Source organism: Anser cygnoides, chromosome 12 (assembly GCF_040182565.1).
Source record: "Anser cygnoides isolate HZ-2024a breed goose chromosome 12, Taihu_goose_T2T_genome, whole genome shotgun sequence".
Classification (NCBI taxonomy): Eukaryota; Metazoa; Chordata; class Aves; order Anseriformes; family Anatidae; genus Anser; species Anser cygnoides.
The window spans coordinates 6,092,501-6,113,852 of NC_089884.1; the positions used below are offsets into that span (position 1 = coordinate 6,092,501).

Below are 21,352 nucleotides of genomic sequence, written 5' to 3' on the forward strand. Positions count from 1 at the left end.
CGGGCATGAAAGCAGAGGTCATCTCGAGGAAAATGACACCAAAGGTCTACAGGAGTCACTGTATTTAAGAGATCCTGGGCTGTGTGCCAAGCATCGTGTTTAAAGAAGCGCTGCCCCCCTTCTCCAAATTCCCTGGGAGGGGATCAGCAGCGGGGCGAGGGAGGCAGAGGAGCTGTCACAAAGCAGCAGCTCAGCCCCAGCCGTCAGGCAAAAGGTTTCCTAGAAAAAAAATGACTGAATGTCGAATCGTCCCCTGGAAGTGACCCGGTGCTTCCGCACCGGGAGCCCTGGGACACGCCGCACCTTCCCAAGTGATGCTGGAAGGGAGAGGGGTAATCCTGCTGGCACAAAACATGCAGGCGAGTTTTGTAAAAGCTGCAGAGCTGTTCTGGAATTAAATTGCTGAAAAAGCGCCTACAGTGCGTCTTGCTATTTTTTTCATAAAAAAACGATCAGGCTCGTGGTTTATCCTTGCTCTGATTATGCTGTACTATTACAATAACTTGATGGAGCCGAAACGTTCCTGCAGGCAGTTTATAGAAAATATATATACACGCCTGTGTATATACATACCCAGGGAGAGAAAGTTAAATATAGGGGACACAACAAAATATCCACGCTTAAGAAACACAGATTGACTCACTGACTTTCCTTGTTTATTGTACAAAGATTCACTCTATGTATGTTGAATTTTTTTTAAATTAGATTTTAAATATATGTTGACAGTAGGAATTTGTACAGTGTGAACAACCGCAGGGAGAAGTGACAGCTCTACTTTGCTTATTAAAGTACTGTCTGGGAAATAATGGAACGTGTACAGAAATTGATTATTATTTTTCCAATTACATTAGTGTAGCTAATAATAATCATTAAGAAAAAAAAGTACAAAAAGCTACATGATTTCAGGTCTTAGAAGATGATATTCACTGGTGAGGCAATAATATGTTTTTAAGGTAATTTATTGGTAAAATTCTCCTGTTATTAATGCTAAGTAGAGACCAGATGTGCAAGCTAGAAATGTTTCACTTTAAACTGTTTTAATTTTCTTCTTCACTCACAGACAGTTAATATACAGTACACAAGACTGTCTGAATTTAATTTAGGATTTGAATATAAGAGACCCTATTTGTACAATAGTGGCACAACAGACATGTTTTACAATGCTAAAAATTCCTTTTAATAATGGCATATTTTAATATATTTACTAAAATAGGTACCCGAGAGAATCTTCTACAACGGTGATGTGAAATTCCCTGTTACCTGAGGTCAAAAAAAAAAAAAAAAAAGGTATGTTTTCATTTTCATTAGCAATTTCTCGTATTTCGGGAGGGATGGTAATGTCACCGCTTTGTTTCCTGCTGCTCACAGGGAGCCGCGGTCAGAGCCCGGGAGCCACTGGCAGTCTCCCGGTGCAGCTTCCAGGCTTTTGGATGAGGCTGGCTTTCAGGTGCTTACAAGAAGCATTTTGCAGTGATTGGGCTTTGTACTTTTGTCAGGCAGGCAGCTCTCCCATGTCCCACAACTCATATATAATCCTTTGCGAATGTTTTCTTTCTTTTTCTTCAAGCGCTAGCGTTTCAGACATCAGCTATGGGGAATAAGGATGGGTCTTCTGAAGGTCTCCTTCAGATCTTGATGAAAATCATGAGGCTGTGTTAGGTAACTTCTGTACTCCCAATTTACAATAGAGTCTAATTCACAGCACTGCTTTCCTCGTCAAACTCATGTTCATTCAGTCCGTCAACATAGACTAAAAAATATGCCGCTAACAAAAATGTGGGGATTAAATGTTCGGTCCCTTTCCCTGCTAGATACAAGCAGGCACTTTTTTTTTTTTTTTTCTCCACATGGAATCTGATTTTTATTGACCTCAACTGTAAAAAAATACTAAATGGCTTAAATGAGCTTCAAGGTTGCAATGACAGAGATTCCTGCCTGAATTTTGTTATGAAAACTCCTATTTTAGTTAAGAATACACCCTACCACACTTTGATCAAACATCATGTGCTACTATAAAACAGTATTTTATTAGCTCATGTAATGAGCTTTTATTAAAAAATATTTAAAATATGAGTGAGAATGGGGAAGAGGTAGCCAGAGCTCTAGATTTACACCAAATAGGATAGAAAGGAGTTTTTGTTGGTGTACAGCCTGCAGGAGTGGGCTCCTCAAGGAGCCATTTCATTGAAGGGGCAGCTCCTGTTTGTCACCTTCGTTCTCATTGTAATGGCTGCAATTGCAATAATCAGAGAGGAAGCCTTTCCTGTTTCCTGTAATTTATGTATGTGATTATTAGATATATATAAATCATATAAGTGATACAAATTCATGTTATCCATATATTAAAAAAAAAAAAAAAAAAAAGCAAAAGGTTTTTCCCTGATGTGCACTTGTGATCTCGGGACTTGCTTAACCTGCTGCTCTCCAGGACAATTCATTGCTCCTTCCTTCCAATATTTTGTGGTTACCCTGTCACAGATGATAGGATAAAACAGCAGCAAAATCTGTTACTTTTAAGCAAATAGCTGTCGGGTCTCGGAAGAGTTAACGAACTTTTATGGCAAGGTTCAGACAGATCTGACCCCTATGGTAATATTTCATCTAGGGTTACTGTTGGGAGAGAAATCAAATTTCAGCTGCGAGCATGATTGACAGGTGAAAGCAAGAAAGAGAAAGACATCTGGTCAGATGGGGAATTTGGGAAGGAGAAGGACAATTCAGGGAAGTGTCTCTGTGATATTAGGAATAATAAGCTCAGCTATGAAGACTCCAATACTCCACACTCTCAGGAGGCGCGCTCCATGGAGATGTTCATTGCTATTCATGGAGGTGCTTTGATTAAGGGGATTTCAGCCTGCACATTTCTGGTAGTGGACAGTGGTCTCCACGGTCTAACCGACTAACTTGACTACTTTGAACAAATTATGTTATTTCTGGCATACTTTTAGCATTTCAAGGCAATTCCCTTTACAAATGTGACCGGAGCATTTGGCGGGTGCTGGTAAGGATGTCCTCACCATAATTTCCCCCTCGTGTCTAATGGCAGCAGGATTTGCAGCCACCGAGGATACATTGCAGTATTTCATAAGGCCAGTATTATTTTCCAAGGGCCATGTGCTGGCCAGTTCCATGTGCAAGACTCCCAGTAGCCCTGGCAAACATCCCTCCCAGTACATACATAACCCCAGGTGTGTTTGATACCTATTTTATCCGACTTCAGTATGTTTTGTTTGGTGCAGAAGAGCTTTTCCGTCTTCCAACATCCTGGAACCAGCCCGAGTATTTCCTGATTGGCGTGATAATGTTGGAAAGCAGAATTTGGTTCTGACACATAAACTACAGCCTAGCTTTCTCTTAAAAATGAAGTGCAGGAGAAGAAATCTGGTGGTTTTTATCACTGTGTGTAACTTTTAATGTTTTGGTTTTCAAGACAAAGCCAGGGTCTCTGAAGGGCTTTGGTAATGCTCCAAGGGCAGGCCGTGGAAATGATGGACCCTGGGATCTAAACTGCTCCCTGCCTCCATCCCAGGTGAAAGAAAAGTTCATGGCCCCACCACAGCTTTGGTAAAAGCCCCACTGAATTCACAGGCCCCAGATTTCCACCAGCACGTGAATGTCTACGAGCCAAGTCATACTAATAAAAAGCAAGATATGAATTTATCAGTCAGTAGCTGTGCTGTGAGCTCCCTGGATGGATGCTGCTATCTGGGAGTAAAAGTGGATCCCCCCCAACCCCTCCCCAGTATAGCTTAAGCTGCTTTCAAAATAAAAAAATAAAATAAACCCATCCACTTTTACTCTGGAGTAGGAGTGTCCACCCTGGGAATGGGTAGCACTGCGGTATATTTTACTACATAATTCCCCCATCTGGATGAGCCCTAAAACTAAGGAGAGAATAAGGAGCAGTAAAGAACAGAAATATATTTTCTGTTCCTTTTTCTGTTTACGTCTAAGACCTTTCACACAAGGGAAATCATGACAATCCTAAAGTATATATTTGCTTACTTTTCACTGCTATTCCTGCATTCGCACATGCATTTTTTAAAGAGATTTGTGTTTTGTACAAGACCTTTTGCGTTCTCATGTTTTTCAAGTGTATTTTTGATGTACAACCGAGTCTGACTGTTGTTTGTGGCATCATATTTCATTTCATGGCCACAGCCTGTGATGTCAAAGCTGCCTGACGTCCCTGCAAGTAGACCTCAAGTTTTATTCTAAGACCATATATCTGATAAGACCATATATATCTGATAAAATTGAAAATTAAAGCCAAAAACTGTAAAAACAATCAAGTTTCTTTGTGTGTGAGTGAGTTATTTTTAACTTTCCATTGTTGAGTTAGCCGTCCGTTTAAAATGTCTTTATGTTTTGAGCCTGATATCGAGAGAACTTCCATGAAATATTATTGGCAAGTTTCCCATTGCAGTCAATGGGAGCCTTGTACGTATTTTTCAAGCAGATGTGCTATATTAAGTCTAAATGAGAATCTTTTATTTCAAATGGGAGGCAACATGCTGTTCTTGCTAAGAAATTGATAGTAACATATCTCCCTTCATTTTCTCTTCCCAAACATACTCTGTACAATTTGCTGGTCATTTTACATAAGTAAAAAACCTGTTCTCTAGTATTTAAAAACAAACATATAAACAAACAAACCAAGGAGAGAGAGAGAAAATAGAAACTTTCACAATGTCTCACACTCCTTTCTAGCTTATTCCTGAGAATGTGAATTATGAAAATATCGTGAATCTTTATGAGCAAAGAAAAAGTAAAGTGCATGACATATTTGACAGTTTTTACTCCCCCAAAATTCCCAGTAAAATCAATTTAATAGTTTTCCTTGTGTTTAAAATAAACTCTAAAACATTTTTCCACTGATGTGGCTTTAGCTTTTGTTTAATTCTAATAGAGGATTTTAAGTTAAGTGCTACAAAAACCGAAATATTTTTAAAACCTCTCTTTTGGATTTCCTAATTTGTGCCACTTACGAAATGACTCACACTGTACCAAAATACAGGAGATTGATGAGACAGGAAAAGTACTGATTTAACGTCCCATGTGTAAAATTACTTCTCAGGCTTCCACATATAGTCCTGATGTTTAGAGAGTGCAGAAATCGGGAGCTGGGAGTTACAGCCTGACTCACTTGTGAGACTTTGACCCAGTTCTTTGACTCTAGATTCAGCAAAATACTGCAGCACTTTAAACTTGTTATCTTAGGTGTCTTCTAAAGGTCTGTTACCGTTGATCTCTTTATATCTCAGTTTACACAGTTATAAACCCAGATAATTAATTCTTACCTTCTAGGCTTTTGTGAGAGTTAAAAAACAGCTGCAATGCTCCTGGAAGCCTTCTAATGAAGGCCGGTGTGGTGGAGTGCTCGCTGTTTGCCTTACTTCGTGTCCTAGGGCAAAAAACGCACGGGGCTGCCACCGGCACGAGCCCCATCCACCACTCCCGGGGGGGGGGCGGGCAGGTGCTCCCGCAGCAGCGCTTGTGATGTCTGTAGGACTTGGGACTTCTGTCGGGGTGAGAAACCCCCTACACAGGTCAGGCACTCTGGGAGCAGGTGATTTTCTGAATGAAGCACAACTCAGCTGGATCCGTTGAAATGTAAGCAAATCATAGTTCAGTGATGTGCCCCTCCCCACCCCTTAAATACGAAGTATACATCCTAAAATCCTATATGTACACACATACACACATATATGGAATAACTGTTGTGCATCTGCAAGGTATCTAGAGGTCCCATTGTCCTTGTAATTCCTCGGTGCCATTACATTCATTTCCCCAGGTTCAAGCCATTATCATTCAGCAGCGGTGCAGCCTTGTTTTCTTTAGTCCCCACGTTATTAGTTTCCCTCCTACTCTCTAACCCCCCGGATCTGTAATGGAGTCCTCAGCTCTAAATTTGCTAGTCATAAAGATTTTTGCTTGAAATGTTCCAAAAATGCTGGGGGGTGGGAGGGTGGGGGAAGATAAATAAATAAATAAGAAAGCCTATGAGCAACACGCTGTGCCATGCTCGAGCATTGTACTTCTCCGGGAAAGATAATAAAGATATTAGCACTCATATAATTTCAGATAGGAAATGAAACCAGACATGAAAGAAACACTAGCTCCAGCTGTTGAGTGGGAATCAAACTAGCTCTGGGAATTACAGGTACTGTCACTGGAGACAGCCCGACTTCTGAGAAATGACCTCAGGTGTAGGAACTTGCTGTGGCCCCTTGCAGATATTAACACCTAATTAACAATCTGTAAGAGCATCCTACATCTTAATCACCAGTGAGGTGAGAATGACAACCGAAGGAGTAGAAGGAGAAGGGGAATGGTAATTTTTCCTCTGCACGCATCATCTAATAACCATGGTTATTCAGATGCAGCTAAATGCGATTTCCTTTTAGTCATTTCTGTCTATTGGAAGGCGCAGTAAGTTCATTTGCTAGCAGGTAGGCAGCGGAGGTGAGAATTGAATTGATCTGAGATATTCTGAAAAATTGACCCAGAGGTCATTCGTAGTTTAAATTGGGAAGCAAGGCTGAGTTTATGTCTTCCCTTTCTTCTTTCCCCTCTGTCTGCTCCCCCTCTTTTTGTGTTTCCAGGCATGTTATTCTGTATTGTGTAATTATTTAAACATACTCTGGTGGTGGGGAACCTTGTTCTCTCAAAGTTAATCAAAATAAAGAGAGCTTTTGTTAGCAGTGATAGGTAATTAAATAGCTGGCTTCATGTTGTGCAGAGGTATTGTGCTGGCTTATTGACATCTGAGAGCCGGGCTCCCCAGCCCTTCTGCACACAAACAAGCTTGCCGAAGTCACTGAGATTAAGGCCTGGGCTAAATTAAGCAAATTTGCTCCGCATGCTGTGCTGCACCACCGATATTCCCTTGGCACAAATTCCTGGCAGCTGGGATGCTTGGCAGGACTGCGGAGCGGGGACCGGCCCCGGCCCTGGGGATGCTGAGTGCTGCAGGAGCATGGTGAGAGGCAGCACAAATGGTTAGGTGGGGATGAGAGTCCTACATTGGGACAGGACCGGGTAGAGGCTGGGTTGGGTCTCCTGTGAAGGAGGGCTGCTCCCCAGGGGGCTGGATTTTAACAGGAGAAAATCATGTCAATCATTTTCTGCATGCCTGCTACTTTCTGTCTGTCGTATTAACCAGGAGCAGTCACAAGTGTGGATGGGAACAACCCACTTTTCCCATCTTCAACTGCAATATTGGACATCTAGGGCCATGGTCTGCTCCAATCTACTTGGTGTAAGTGGTCAGGAGAGCAGGGAAGCTGAAGGAGAGGCTCCGGGCTTAGACCCGTGCCAGAAAGCCGGTGCTGGTAGCAATCAAGCAAGAAATAGTGGGCCAGATTTGCTCAGTCAAAGGCGAGAGCAGCTCTCATGCGCTCCACGGAGGCGCTCCAGATTGCTGCTGCACCGTGTGGGCAGGAGCCAGAGGAGCTTTAGTGCGACGCCTGCTCACGGGGCTTTACCTGCGCTCCTTGGCTGGGCAACCGAGTTGAGAAGAGAGGCAGGCAGGGATCAGGGAGCGAGGAATGTACACAGGTACATGCTGCAGACCTCGTTCAGCATCTGCTCTACCTGCAGCATGCCCTCTCTGTGCTCAGGAAGGATCTATTTCCATATCACTCAGACCCAAATTATATTCTAATAAGGAGAGAAAGGAAAAGCGAAGAAAACATTATATCAACCAGTCGGCTTTTGTGGCAACTCCCATCATTTTCTCTCCAATGACATGAGATAATCTCTATGTTTTCTGTTACGCTCATTTCTTCAACTCTTTTAGCTTTGTTTTCACATGTTGGCCTTGCACTAAAAAATCTAACTTGACATCTTGTGTCTTCTCAGCTAAAAAGGTATCAGTTCCTGGACTTAATGTCAGCTGTTCCCAGATCAAAGGCAAGAAACATAAAAGTTGACATATATTATTTATTTCATGGTTTACATCAATGATGTTTCTCTCTACCCTTTTTTGTTATTATTGCTGATGTTTTGCCCATAATGTTGTGCTCGCTGCTCGAAAGTGTTTGTCCCCTACAGACAAATATTCATATTAATGTAATCCATCAGCAGTTAACAAATGCCAGCTCACTTCGGCATTTCCCGCACACCCAAAACTCCCATTGTTTTTGCAGGAATCTTTGGGTGTGAGAAGAATGCAGGATCAGGGCCCTGGGTGGTGATTTCGGAGCTGGCGACTCTCTCCCCCAGCCCAAGCAATGCCTTGGGTTGGCTGGAGCAGCAGCTCAGCTGGCTGGCGCAGGGAGTGGGAGATGGTGCATTCCCTTCCTGCATTGTGAGCGCTGCAGAGGCGAGAAAAATGCCAGGCTTTGAGGGGAGCAAAAGCTCAAATAAAAACTCTTTTTTCATTTTTTTTTTTATTTTTTTCCTTTGTTCCTACCTTTTCCCATCTTTCTCGCCTGCCTTCGGAGTTCAGAGCAAGCCATGCAGTGTCTGGCTTAGGGCTGTAGTCAGAAAATCATGAGATTGGTCAGAAATGCCTGTGCATCCCTCTTACCACTCCGGATAGTGTAAAACTTTCCTTTTTGTTTTCTCTTTGTCAACAACTGTGGCAGGTTTTGCTTCCTGAGTTGCAGAATCAGACAAAGCGCTGAGTCTGATTTTGCCCCCTACCCTCCCACAAGCTATTTTTTTCTGCAACGAAAATAATAACGGTTAAGAAAGATCCTTGGGATTTTTGTTGTTGTTGTTGTTTTCTTTTGTTTAGTTTGGTTTTATTCTAAAGCTTGCTGACAATTGTCAAATGTTCATTCTAGCAAAGAAGTGCTCTGAGGGTACAGCCCCTCTATACAGCCGACAGGAGTCATTTGCAGCTCTCCTTAGAGCTCAGCTATTCGGAGAATGTGTGTCACTTTACTGTTTCTTTAAAATTTAATTGGGATCAGGCAATCGAGTGTCTCCAAATTTTTGCCTCTTCAGGCTGGCAATAAAGCCACTTATAATTTATAATCAAAGTTTGGTATCGTTAAACTAAACTGTAAAACCGACTTCAGGGTTTCAGTTGTAAAATAAATATACGATAAATATTGCAATGGGGCTTGAGTAGCACAGCTAACAACAGCACAGTGACTGCATATATATATATATATCTGTGTGTGTGTGTGTGTACATACAGTTCCAAAGGTAAGATCTAAATAACAGATAACTGGATGTATTCTTTCTTGGTGGAACCGAAGCTAAGATAGATTTATAGCACAAGTAGTTATTTTAAATGCAAAATGAAGTGTTAATTTATTAAAGTCATTTATGCATCTACATTATTTTTATGTCTTTATTTATATTTTTCTGTACTATGGAGCAATGTAGTATTCATCCTGGGTTTTTCTGTCTGTTGACTGTAGCACTCCTTTGCTTAGATTTTTTTCTAACAAGGCAGCTCATTTAGAAAGAAATGTTTATGTGAAGTGCTTGTCAGTTGGCATTTTTACTGGTGTGCTAACCCAAAGGTAAAATATAAAGGCACGTCTTTTCCTTGCTGGCTTGTTGCTACTAGAAGGGTTCCTCCCTTGTTAGCTTGATAAATAATTTTACTAGCGGGAATCTGCTGAATTTTTATGCTTGCTGTCTATTTTCTGCTTGCTGCAAATAAATTCCAGCACTCAGAGGGCACTAAAACCCCAAACACATGGTATTTTCCCATTTTGTTGCTGGTTGCCTAAAATATTTATTTCATCTTGTGTTTTTAATTAAATCTTAAAAAAATAAAAAAATAAAAAAAAAGAAAGAAAAGGAAAAATCCCTTAAATTTTTTGATTATTTCCAAATGAAAGTTTTAGTCCAGATTGTACTTAATGTAAAGTCTTGAATTTAAATAACACGGTATCACAGGTAAACTAAATGGGTAGTTTTAAATCAGTCATCACTCCAACTACCTAATGGTTTTCAGATTAAGTGTGAGGATTATTTATTGATGTATGATCCGGTCAAGCATTTCTTATAATTTATTATATACTAGTTTTCCCAGCTTGCAATCAAGAAAGCTAATTTAATTTGTGAAATAAATACTCCACTTCTGAGAGAAAATGCACCAAAAAACTTCGTTATGCATTGCCATAACATATACGTCAGAAAAAAGTTTGAAAGAAATTAAACTGGAGAAGCTAAAGTAGAAGAGGCATTGGTTTACTTTTTTTTTTTTTTTTCTAAAAGGGACTATTTTGCAGTTACTGAAGCTTTACATAATTTAAAATTCAATTTAATTCAAGCAAGCAAGAACCTACCAGGAAGCCTCTCCTTCCCCCATGGCAAACTGGGTGCTGGTGGGCGCACGGCACTGGTGCGTGGCTGAAGGCTCGCTTTTTGGTACAGCAGGTCGCTGCTTAGCATCACACTTCCCTGGGTTTGGGGGGCTTCACAGACTTGGTTTGGGGGGCTTCGCAGACTTGGGCACATTTGGGAGCTGGTTTTTCTCTCTTGGGATGTAGACGTGCAAAGGCAGCTTTTGCAAGGCTTTTTTTCAGTAATGTCAGTGTTTAGATTTGCCTCTGACTCTTGTGCATGAAGATGGCAGAAGGTCAGGCTTTGTGTTCATAAGAGGATCCCTGTGGCTCCTGCGGGGCAGTCCCAAATCTCCAGTCACAGATGCCCCCAGCATCGCGCCCTCTCCCCTCTGCACAGTCCACGAGGTAAGCAGCTACACGTCCTGGTGCACTGGCTGGGTTACAGTGGTGAAAGAAAACGGTGGTAAAAATCCCGTCCCTTCCACCACCTAGAGTGACATTTTTGTGCCAGATGTTGAATCTGGGCATTGTGGCCTTGCTGCATTTCCCTGTACGTGAACAGGCGCCAGGAGCACCCTCAACAGAAGAGCAAAGCACCAGTCTCATCCCTGCTGAGAAAAGCCAGGTATCACGTGCTGCCCGGTCATTCCCTCAAACAGCAGAGAGCCACATACCCGTGAAGATGCCAGGGAAATCCAGCAAAATTTTTAGAATTATTTGCATATTTTTAGCACAATTCATCTCAAAGCAATCCTCCAACTTTGACCCAAATTCTTGCATTCTTACACCAACCACCCTGCCATCTGTGTACTAATTAGCATAAGAAGTAGGTGACTGATCAGAACAGTGGAGACGGATGCTGTGGTCTGGCTGCCCTGCGGACACCAGCCTTTTTGTTTACATGAGCACAACCCAGATCAAGTAAACGGGAAGGAATAATACGCCAGCACTGAACAGATAAGGAAAAACCTTGGGCAGTGGGGAAAATTACCCTTGGGGGCTCCGCTGTATAAAATCATAAATGAAACAGGGTTGCAAGAAATCTCGAGAGGCTATGTAATCCGTCCCTGTGCCGTGAGGCAGGGTCAGACAGGCTGCATTATCCCTGACAGATATTTGCATAGCCTGGTTTTGAAGACCCCCCTGGAGAGCGTGCAGCCTCCCCGGTGACTCCCTCACAGACCTTGGCTCCTGTCGCTGCTCAGAAACCTTTCCCCTTGTCTAACCAGAGGAGCTTTCCTGTGGTGCAGATCCCTTACGCCTTGTCCTGGTCACCCAGAACAGCGTACGCCTTTCCTCTTTGCACTGACCCTTTGCATATTTGACGGCTGTTGTTATGGCTTGCTGCAGCCTCCTTTTCTCTAGACTAAACAACACCGGGCTTTTTGGTCTTTTTTCATAGGTTATGGTCATGACTTTGCTATTTAATATCTCCTCTGAAGAGTCCACATACAGTAAACTTGTTGGAATTCAATTTACCTGTGCTGAAAAGGACTGTTAGGATGCTGCCTGGAGGCTTTACAACATCTGAAAGGGGAATAATTTAATTCTTACACTGATAATTTTTCTTCTGCGGGATGGAGGGCAGGGAGCGTTTCTTTACCTATGTGCGTTAACCACAGTCCCCCCGTGAGTTTACCCCTGTAACAGGAATACATTAGTGCAATGTACAGCCAGAACTTACTGACAGGCACTGGGAAGTGTGTTTTAAATAATGGTAAATTATAATGTTGATGTTTTGTAATTTCACATATAAAAAAGAGGGGGAGATAGGATGCAGGCTCTTCATAGTTGCAGGTACACGTCCAAGGTGCTACTTGGAGATTGTGTCATGAATTTCACTGGTTTCATTAGCAGCTCAGGTGGCATTGTCAATCAGATCTAGCATTTCAAAAGCTGCCAGCTTCAGTGTAGCTTTTGGTAGACCCCATTTCTTCTTTGTGGCAGAAGGAAGTTCTCCCCAAATGCCACCGATGATGTTGGGCCAAAAAGGATTTTTCAGCCATCTGCACAGGCCTGGGCTTTGCTGTAGGCTCTAAGTTGCTTTTTTAAAAAAGTTGGAGGTGACATTAGGGCCCGTTCAAGGAATATTCACTTTGTTCCTTAGAAAAATGAGAGGAAATTGAGCCTGCTAACTCTGCTTTCCTCATTGTCTTCTGGTGCCGTGCCTGGGAGTTTTGTATAGAGATGTCCTGGAACAAAACAAAGGTATTTACTTGCAAGAAAATATTTCCCAGGGACTTTTCTTCTATGAATCCCACTGAAAGAGCCATTTCACCCAAAAGTATAAACTTCATGTACACACTGAAAATGTATGCTGAATCAGAAAAAGAAAAAAAAAAAGGCAACTAAAAGTTAGACATTTTAGCCCAAGCATTTCAAAACTCTAAAAAAAGATCTCACTGAGAAATATTTGTGGAGCTCAGTTCTGTAGGAAGTAAAATGGTGGTGACCTTGCTGAGCCATCGGCTCAAATCAGAGATGTAGCAGAAGTGAAAGTATATGCTTCCTTCTCTAAAGAATGGAACTGAGGACCCATTTATACCATGGGGAAGAAGAGAGAGAAAAAATGTATTGTCTTCCTTTAAGTAGTTCATTTTTCTTTACAAAGTGATTAATGCATTACTATAGCAAATTTATTGTCTAGCCTGATTACCATTGCATAATAAATCTAAACAGCTGTGACTGTCATGGTGATAAGGCTGGCATGATTTTTTCTCTCTTAAAAAGGGTTTATAAGTTAAGCTTAACTTTCAGCTTTCTGCATTTCTGGGATAAAATTTATTCTGGCCATTATAGCTCTATCTATTTGAAACTGCACCAAAAGGAAATAAGTTGCTCAAAAGGGTGGTATATTATTGGGAGAGTTTTACCTTCATTCAATTTGCAAAAGAAACTGAGCATCAGCATTAAAATGAAAATGGAGTTCAGGAGAAAATAGTAACTCAGTTGTTGGGAAAAAAAAAAAAGTTGTAACATTTAAAAGGGACTTTTCAAATATCAAGGATGGACAACCCAATTAAATTAACTGCATTGTATTCACAGCTGTTAACACCTTGGGCTCAGCTTTTCTCAGGCTACCAGAGTTGGCTGAGGCCTTGTCTATGCCTGGAGGAGACTTGCAGGGAGCTGTGGGAAGAAGTGCTTGTGACTAATTAGAGCTATTTTCTCTGAATCCCAGGGAAATTGGTACTCCAGATTTAGTGCTGTGAACATGCTGAACTGAGGGCCTAAGCGAGCACTGGGCTCGGGAAGGTTCTCTTGGCCACGTGGCATTACCCGCTGCTCAGGCTCCACTCAACCCTGTCAGTTTGGACATACAGATCAGCTGTTTCTTTCTTTTTCCTTCCCTCTCTTTTCATTTTGTAGTAAGGTGATATGCACACATGAAGGTGGTAAAGGCAACAGTCCCTTCTCTATGCTTTAAAAACCCCGTGTTACTTCTTTACAAAGGAGGTATCTCCATCTCCTGTCTCTAAGGACTTCTTGCCTCACTGACTTCTTGTGTCCATGGGTATATTCTTCATGGCCATGGTGGGAAGCGATCCCACGTGGTGGTGTTGAGGTGGCTGGAAGACCTCTTTCACATTCCAGTACCTGAGTGACACCATGCCCATTCACAGTCCTCAAAGCTTGATTTGGGCTGGTGATACTGGGGTTGGGATGGATTTCTGGGGAACTGAATTCAGCCTCTGAAAAAATACAAGGCTTGCAGCCAGGACTGGCACTAGCTGGTAGCTTATTTTCAAAAAGTTGAGTGTCTTTGTCTGATTTTAAGTCCCTGGACTCTTGGCATTTTCTTTCTAATTCTTTCACCTTTTTTTTTTTGAGTTTTCCAATGAAGGGTTCAAAAGGTCTCTATTTAGATAGGAATTACTTAAAAAAAAAAAAGTTCTCAGTACAATCTGGTACCATCAAACATCATGAAGGAAAAAAGAACGAAACAAAAAAAAATAAAGATTTTATGCAGGCATCCAAGGGTTCATGCACTCCCCCCCCCGTGTATATTGAACATCTTGAAAATAAACCAGCATGTTTCAAAAAGGAAGATAGATGTGTCTGTTCAAATAGGCCTTGCACTTGGAATTGGTGCCTCTGGTTGTTAAACAGAATCCTTGTTTAACATCCTCATTAAGAACTGTGACTTGCCACCAGTTTTATGAAGATCAACTCATTTACTTTTAAAGTAAATTAAAGCAAATTTCTCTGTGGTGACAAGTCAATAAAACAATGGAAGGTTCAAGTTTTTCAATCACCCAACATCTGCTCCTTGTTGGGCTGTAGATGTAAATGCCCTGGGTATGGCAATAGGTGAAAGAGTGAGAGCCAATAGCTGTGCTGTTTTTTTTTTTATTATTATTTTTTTTCTTTTTCCAAATAGCACTGTAAGCACTGTCCATTTTTGGAAGGGTAATTCTGTAGTTTCCTGTGACAGCACATTCAGAGCTTCATTGACATGGGAGCGGTGGCAGGTGATGGCTCTGACTCCGAGTGTTGTTGCTGGAAGCACAGTAAGCTGTTGCAGAGCGATGTACGTGGTGAGCCGCTTCTCAGAAGCCCAGTCAGCACAAACGAGATCCCCGTCTTCTGTCCGAGCCACCCACACCACCAGCAAACACCTTTGAAGCAGAGGGTACATGGATGCTTTGTGTGCAGCGGTGGGAACTAGGTTGTACAAAACCTCATTGAAACCACTTCCACATTGTACCCACGCTCAACCTGTTTGTCTTGAAACGTCGTCTCAGAGAGAAGGCAGCAGATGAAAAACAAAGTATTAGACCCATTTTGTGTTTCAACAAGTGCAGGATGCAAACTGCAAAGTGTTTGTTTTACATGTTCTGGAGGATTTGGCATTTCATGGTGTGAGAATTGGCTCCCTGCTGTGTGAAGTATTTCAGTGTGGATTTGCGCTGTGTGGGAAATGCTGGCATAGTGGAAAAGAGAGGGGGAAGCTCTGCTGGGAAAGCAAGAGGGGGCTGGATATTATTCACGTGGGGCAGAAGCCTGTCCTATCTCAAGGGGATGGTTTGTCTTGGACAGGGTAGAATTGACTTTTGGAGTGGTAGAGGAGGACAGGAAGTTGTTATTGGATGTGTGTGGAAACGAGGGATCTCAGATAATTTTAGAGATGTAAAAAAGTTCAGCTAAAGTCCAGAGATTTTTCTGGCTCAGACAATCCCACCCTTTGAAATGCTCCCAGACGGATGGTTATGGACTCCATCTTTTGAAGTGTATGTAGGCCTTTCACCTTATAGTGTCTTCTTCTGAGTCTTCAGGTTCAAGACCTTTGGCAGGAGTGGTTTACCCTCAGACAGATCTTCATGGGGCCAGGAAATGGGCTGCTCTGCTTTATGGGAAACGGGTAACTACGTCTCACCACATTCAAGGTACCTGTCTGTGGGGAGCAGGTGACTTCTCCTGTGCTAGGTCTTCTCAAAAAGTGCTGAGAAATTCTTCACGTTTCTGTGATGCTGTGCTAAATTTTATAATACTCGAGTACAGCGATTCATTGAGCAATTCTGAAATCTGTTTTCTCCAAAAGATGAGCAATGTTGTACAATGTTGTAGTTGTATCACCATATAAAATAAATAAATAAAATGCTGTACAAGGTTTTGTATAGGAAAAGGAATAGTAGCATTTAGTCCATCCTAAGAATTTTTTGTAGTTGCCTTCTATTATATTGGCACTTATTGCAGCTCAATAACTGAGCATGGGAAGGCATCATTTTAAATAACTTTCTGTGATTTCTCCTTGTCCACATAAAGTGATGCCACACCCAGTCAATGGAGGAGGCAGATGAGTCACCCAGCTAAGATGCAGCTTTCTGGGGTATGTTGCTCATAAGCTGTCATACAGAAAAAAGGTGACAATGTTTGTACATTGTTGTACAGGTTCCCCCTAAATCCCAACCATGGCACTAGCAACCCCTGCCATCCTTTTTATTATTATGGTTCTATCAGTTTTGCAGGGCCAGAGGTAGGGACTCACATCCTCAGCTCTGACCTTGCCATCTCCATGTAGTATTTCTCTACAGCTCTGCACACTCCTTACTCCCAGGGCCAGTTGTGCAGAGAGAGGGCAGAGAGCTGTGTGGTTCTCAGAGCCAGCTGCTGCCCGCTGTGTGCTGCTCTTTCTCTTTCTCAAATCAAACTCTCACTAAACCCACTAGAAAAGCTTCTTTTGACTTTGGTGGCCATTGTCCTGAGCTGTTACCAGAAACATGAAATAGGTGTGTTAAAGCACAAATGGATTTTCCTCAAAGGCAGCCTTTTTTTGTGAGTAGCCGAGCATCTTCTGCTGTATGAGAAGCACTCTCAATTTCTGTTGGATTCACTGGGAGCTTTGGTGATCAGATCCTGCTGGGAGGTGCTCAGCCTTTGGCAGGATAGGGCTCTTTTTTGTTATGAACCATTCAGGAAGCTAATGCTGAAACACATTCATGTAACTGTTTGAACGCCCAGGTCATACAGTTTATAGAGATCCGCTCAGAGGTGAGTGTGAAATAGTAATGCCTTGTACTTCCTGAGTGCCTTTCATCTTTCCAAATATTTATTAATTAGCCCTCAAAACACCCCTGTGAGGCAGATAAGAGATGGATGGATACAGCTCCTTTCACGCACCGGTGGAATCAAGCAGCTGTCTGACTGTATAAAACAGCATTGCCCACAGTTTGGGGCAGATTAGGAAGTAGATAACAAACCTCTCTCTTGTTGGTGCAGAAAGAGTTTAGCTAGGCAGAATTTAATTACCTCTGCTGGAACTTGGCCAGTCAGTCAAGGCTCACCTCACTCCTTTCATTGCGTTCAACGTGGAGTCTGTAACTCCATTGGTTTTGTCCCACTCAGAGGATGACCCCTTGCTCCACACAGTTGCCCCATGTCTGAATCCATTCTGGGTCCACCGTGCAGCAGGATCTGACCTGCTTTGGCCACCTGGTGAAATCTTTTGGGGTAGCAGCACAAGCTGGCCTTGGTGACAGTCCCTCACCTTTATACCAGGATTTCCCCGTCCCAAAGAGGACTTGGGTTAGACCAACCTTATCCTGCAGCAAAGGCCCAAGAAAGGTGTTTCAGTGTGAGACCTGCTGTTCTGAAGGGGCAGGTTTAGAAAGTGAGCTCTTCTTTATGCTTTAGCTAAAGCCTCTGTTTTATTTTTAGGGAAAAAAAATGATCTTTGATCTGTCCAGTTTGAAAGTATGGCCAAAAATGTGCACCTTGGACTGGCTTCAGTGGGTGTAGACCTGGGACCAGACATCTCCCTCCTGTGGCTCTGCACATGTCTTATTTCCCCAAAGATTTTCCCCTGTGCATTTTATCATGGCAAGAGAAGTCCTGTACCTTATTCTGAGATTCCCTCTTTTGCATCCCTGGGGCAATCGGAGCCGCAGAGCTCAAATTCCCTTCTGTTTGCTTTTGCAGCATGTGATTCTAGAGCATAAAAGCTTTGAAGCTAGAACTCAAATTCTACCTATTTTGTCTTAATGCTTTTTAAAAAATCTCCAGACTCTCTTTAAAGCTTCAGAGAGTGCAATTTATTGTAAAACTACAGTTACTGTATTTTATGTCCACTGTAATTGCTTGTTTCATCTAATTCAGATTATACTCGTGTATAACAAGGAATAGGTCCAGATAGAAAGAGATGAATTATTAATCAAGAAAGTTTTGGAATTAAGATTTTAAACATACAAACTAGATATATGTGCAATATTTAGAAATAGATCTGAAAGAGCTTATGCAATGTGCTTTAATCAAATCCTGAAAAGAAAATGACTAATACATCAAATCTTGAAAAGAAATTGACCAATAAATCAAATCTGGAAATGGAAGTGACAGATAAATCAGGTCTAAAAAAGCAAACAATCAATATATCAAATTCATGGTGTGTTTATTAAAGCAAAGGATCGCTTGTATGTGGCTGACTCTACATGCTAAAATCATACAATTAAACACTTGAAATCCTTCAAAAACAAATTATGTGTGCAGGTGTACACACACACACCTTTCTATATGTTCACAAAGTAAACACTTGGCCCTCTTTGCAGTGTTTTGAGCCACACTACCAGCACATAGTATTTGCTTAAGTCTCTGGATGTGCCTCGGTATGAAGTCTCACCATTTCAATAGCCACATGTTTCTAGACCCGAACACCTTATTATTCCAAGTCTTTCAAAAATGTTAATTATTAGTATAGCCCAGATTTTAAAAATGATGAGACGTGCCTCATTCTGAAAGCTTTCTGCTTTTGTTTTCTGATTGTAATGGTACACTAGCAGCAACACAAACTCCTTTGGCTAATTGAAAGGATTTTGATAGACAGCTTGAGCCCAAAGCATATTTTCAAGATCAAGACTATAAAAATCTCACTATGGAAAAATCATCATTTGCCTCACTGACTTTGATTTACATCTATGTTACAGAGCCATGAAATTTAAAATAAGATGACCTAAATTGTCCTATAATAATGTGGGCATGAATGTATACTCCTGGTGGCAGAGTTTCTCTGTCACTATACCAAATGAAATCTAGTTTTTAGTGCCAATCAGTTAGGCATCATTAACCCTTTAAGAATGTTATTAGCATTCTCACAAAGCTTTTCATCATGTAACAAATGTTTTCAGACTAAACTTGTCGAGGTCAAAGAATCCAAGCCAGTAAGATTTAGGACTTTTTTGTCCTCTGAAATAATATGGGTACACTCTTCATCATGCCAAGTATAAATTATTAACAATGGTTTTAAAAAGCTTGCAAAAATGCAGAAATTAGATTAAAAAACAACATTTCCTAAGCTATTCCCAATTTATACTGGAAATATATGCTCCCTCCTCATCCTTTTTTTTTTTTTTTTTTTGCTATATAGTAGAAAAATTGCTCTGTACATGAATCGTCCAGGATCCAGGAATGAAAATTGCTTTGCGTTTGCTATTACATTATGGTGTTCTCCATTCTGTTTTTTTTTCTTTTTTCTTTTTTTTTTTTTTCCTCAGTTCATGTTGTTCTTTTTGCAATAAGTGTATGTTTGAATTGAATTGAAGAGTAGCATATTAAAGAACTGGTTTTCATAGCTGTTTATGTCCTTTCATCCAAAGAAGTGTGAGAAAAGCAATCAAGGTTTCAGATTGACATGCTAAAGCAAGAACTATCAGAGAAAGCATCTTGCCATTGGAGTGTTGAATATTTGCATACCCAGTTTGTTTGAATTAGTCCTGACTAAACCAAGGTATTTATAGAACTAGCTTCAGCCTGTGGTCAGGCCTTTAAAGATGAACTGATTTAGTTTCAGGTAAAGTAATTATTAATCTGTTCCCCCAGCTTTATGCCTCTGAGTATGTCAAAATGTAGCATCTATAACCCTGACTCAGTGCATTATTCAGACTTTCCATCACTCTGTTTTTCAACAGATGGCATCTAGGTGACTTGCAGTCTTACGAGTGGGATTGATGATGTGAAATAGAGGAGCTTAAAAAGTAATTGCAGAGACAGGAGGAAAAATTACAAATTAATATCACTGTAGGAAATGGAACGCAGCCTCACACGGATGTGAGATTCTCAATCGTTAGCTCTCACATCAAAAGTGTTGTCTGATTTGTATTTATTGCAGTATAAATAAAGTGAGGTAGGCAGTGGCATTGTATTCAGTAATTTCTCTTGCAGGCATTTGGGATGAGCTTCCCATGAAAGGAAAGTGAGTAACAAGCTGCATGACTAGGTGCTCTTCTGCTCACAGAGAGCACCGCATCCTTCAGTGAGGACTTGGGAAAGGGCTTGCTTGTGCAGCTCAAATAAAACATCCTGTGGTTTTTCGTTCTAAAGAGTTCACGTTAACGTTTTGCTGATGAATCGACGTGGCCCACGAAACAACCTGGGTGACTCACTGGGAAACTCAGTGTGAACGTGTGTGAATTCAGGCGGGGTGAACAATTTTAAGGGAAAGGAGAACTTATAAAATCAAGGGTATAGTTTACACGACTTCCTGAAAGATATGTTTGAGTGCTATCTATGAATCTAAGCGTTATTTCTAATAGATGGAGTAATAATACAGGGAGTAATTTCTCAATGAAAAGAGCAGTGGCAGTGGTGGCATAAGGGGTCAACACCACGGGCTACATCACCACCACTGCTAAAGATCAACAGAAATACATCACCACATTTTGGCTAGGACATAGTTTAAAGCACCACTTTCTGTCTTAGCTTAGCTCTGACATGCCAGCTCCACATAAATCCTGTATCATCAGCAAGCAGAGATTCATAGTCACCTCCAGGTAATCCGTGCTGGGACTCTGACACAAATTCCCATGGGAATGCATTCATCTGGCTTTGCTGGCCGTGTGTTAGCACTGTGGTGCAGGGATGGTTTTGTAAGAAAGCATGTGCACGATAGGTGATTTGTTCTCTCCAGCGCCAGCTAGCTCTGCTGCTTTTTTGGACCCCAAGCCCCACAGAAATAAAACCTTAAGTTGATCTCCAGCCTCCATGATTTCAGTGCGACTCAGGTATGTGTGTCTAAGTATGGACTTTAACGAACACTCTAATGAATCGGGACCTATGTTCCCATCTTAGTAAGACTAATACTCAGGAATGAAGAGTTTATTTGTTTCTCTGTCCTACTGGAATCCTGCTTGACCTAATACATTTTACAGCTCTATGTAAATTCACAGTGATGTATGAAATACTTTTTCCAGTCATATACTGTCTTTGTCACTACCATCCCTAACCTTTATCTCTGTAGAAAAGAACGTTTAGAAAAGTACACTTAAAACTGTCTGCTAAAAACTTACTGCCTGAAAACACAGAAACTGTTTCAATTAGACCTTTTTTACGCTTACTGATCTTTAAAAAAAAATTGGGAATCATAAAAAAAAATCTGAAGGTATCTCTGTTTTTCTTCTTATTTTATTTTATTTTATTTTATTTTATTTTATTTTATTTTATTTTATTTTATCATCTTTTTCCTACTTGAGAAAATGGAAGCAATGGCGTTAAAATGTGTGCACTGAAGAGACGAGGCTTTTGTTCTGACAGCCTGTACATCGTGTTTCATCACAATGGAGTCTGAAATGGTAAAAGTTAGAATTTGATAAAACAACTGTTTGGGGTCT

General features: G+C 41.2%; 1 protein-coding gene across 6 annotated transcripts in view; it reads left to right on the top strand.

The window, feature by feature from the left end:
* The window catches only part of MAF (MAF bZIP transcription factor), a 188,887-nt gene that overhangs the window by 11,531 nt on the left and 156,004 nt on the right, over positions 1–21,352 (top strand). For 3 of the 6 annotated variants that reach the window (XR_007165272.2, XM_048068884.2, XM_048068883.2), the window contains one exon: positions 1,214–1,287. The exons of 1 other annotated variant lie outside the window; for it this stretch is intronic. Coding sequence is in view for 4 of the 5 variants with exons in the window: in XM_048068884.2 (XP_047924841.1) it covers positions 1,214–1,247 (34 nt within the window). In the remaining variant the exon portion in view is untranslated. The remainder of the gene's footprint in view (positions 1–1,213; positions 1,288–21,352) is intronic. 2 more of the 6 variants (XM_067004761.1, XM_067004762.1) reach the window with 2 other exon arrangements.